The sequence below is a fragment of the Arachis duranensis genome, chromosome 1, assembly GCF_000817695.3.
Source record: "Arachis duranensis cultivar V14167 chromosome 1, aradu.V14167.gnm2.J7QH, whole genome shotgun sequence".
In the NCBI taxonomy this organism is placed as follows: domain Eukaryota; kingdom Viridiplantae; phylum Streptophyta; class Magnoliopsida; order Fabales; family Fabaceae; genus Arachis; species Arachis duranensis.
Window position 1 is genome coordinate 11,569,702 of NC_029772.3, and position 634 is coordinate 11,570,335.

The 634-nt window shown below is 35.6% G+C and overlaps 1 protein-coding gene across 1 annotated transcript in view; it reads left to right on the forward strand.

The window, feature by feature from the left end:
- The window catches only part of LOC127746743 (exosome complex exonuclease RRP44 homolog A-like), an 8,346-nt gene that overhangs the window by 4,960 nt on the left and 2,752 nt on the right, over positions 1 to 634 (forward strand). The window contains exon 14 of the mRNA XM_052260903.1: positions 379 to 485. Within this exon, the coding sequence (XP_052116863.1) occupies positions 379 to 485 (107 nt within the window). The remainder of the gene's footprint in view (positions 1 to 378; positions 486 to 634) is intronic.

Genomic DNA, 634 nt, shown 5'->3' on the forward strand with positions numbered 1-634 from the left:
GCCCAAAAAAAAAAAAAGAGGGGGGGGGGGGGGAGAGAGAGAAAACACAGAAACAAACATAAGTTATTATAAATAATTTGGTCAGAATATTCTGATTATTATTGCACAATCTCCAAAATCCTTGGAACCTCTTTGGTAAAAGCCTAAAACCCTTTGACTGATGTCCACCATCAAACTTATCTATAAACATTCAATGGTAATAGTTTAAATCTTTCAAAGAAGGATGTCAACTCAAGCACTTTATATCATAGTATAATATAATTTATTGCAGAAAATAGAAAGGTTTAGCTAACATGTGCCTAAGATTACTATTAGTAAAAGGCACATGCTAGCTAAACCCTAAATAGAATTGCACTTAACCTATATGCATATGTTCAGGAAATGACACCTGAAGCAGACATTGTTTCCACCAGATTCACAAAAAGTGTCATTAAATCTTCTGCGGCGTTGTCTTATGTCGAAGCTCAAGCAAGGATGGATGATAGGTATGAATTTCTTTCTTACATTCTTGGTTTGGTGACTGCTGAGTGCTGACTGCTGAGAATGTGCCTGGCCTGTTATAATTGCTAATGAAATAACTGTACTGACTTGAGTGATTGTGATTCTCATAACATGAAATTGGGTTGAGTTTGGA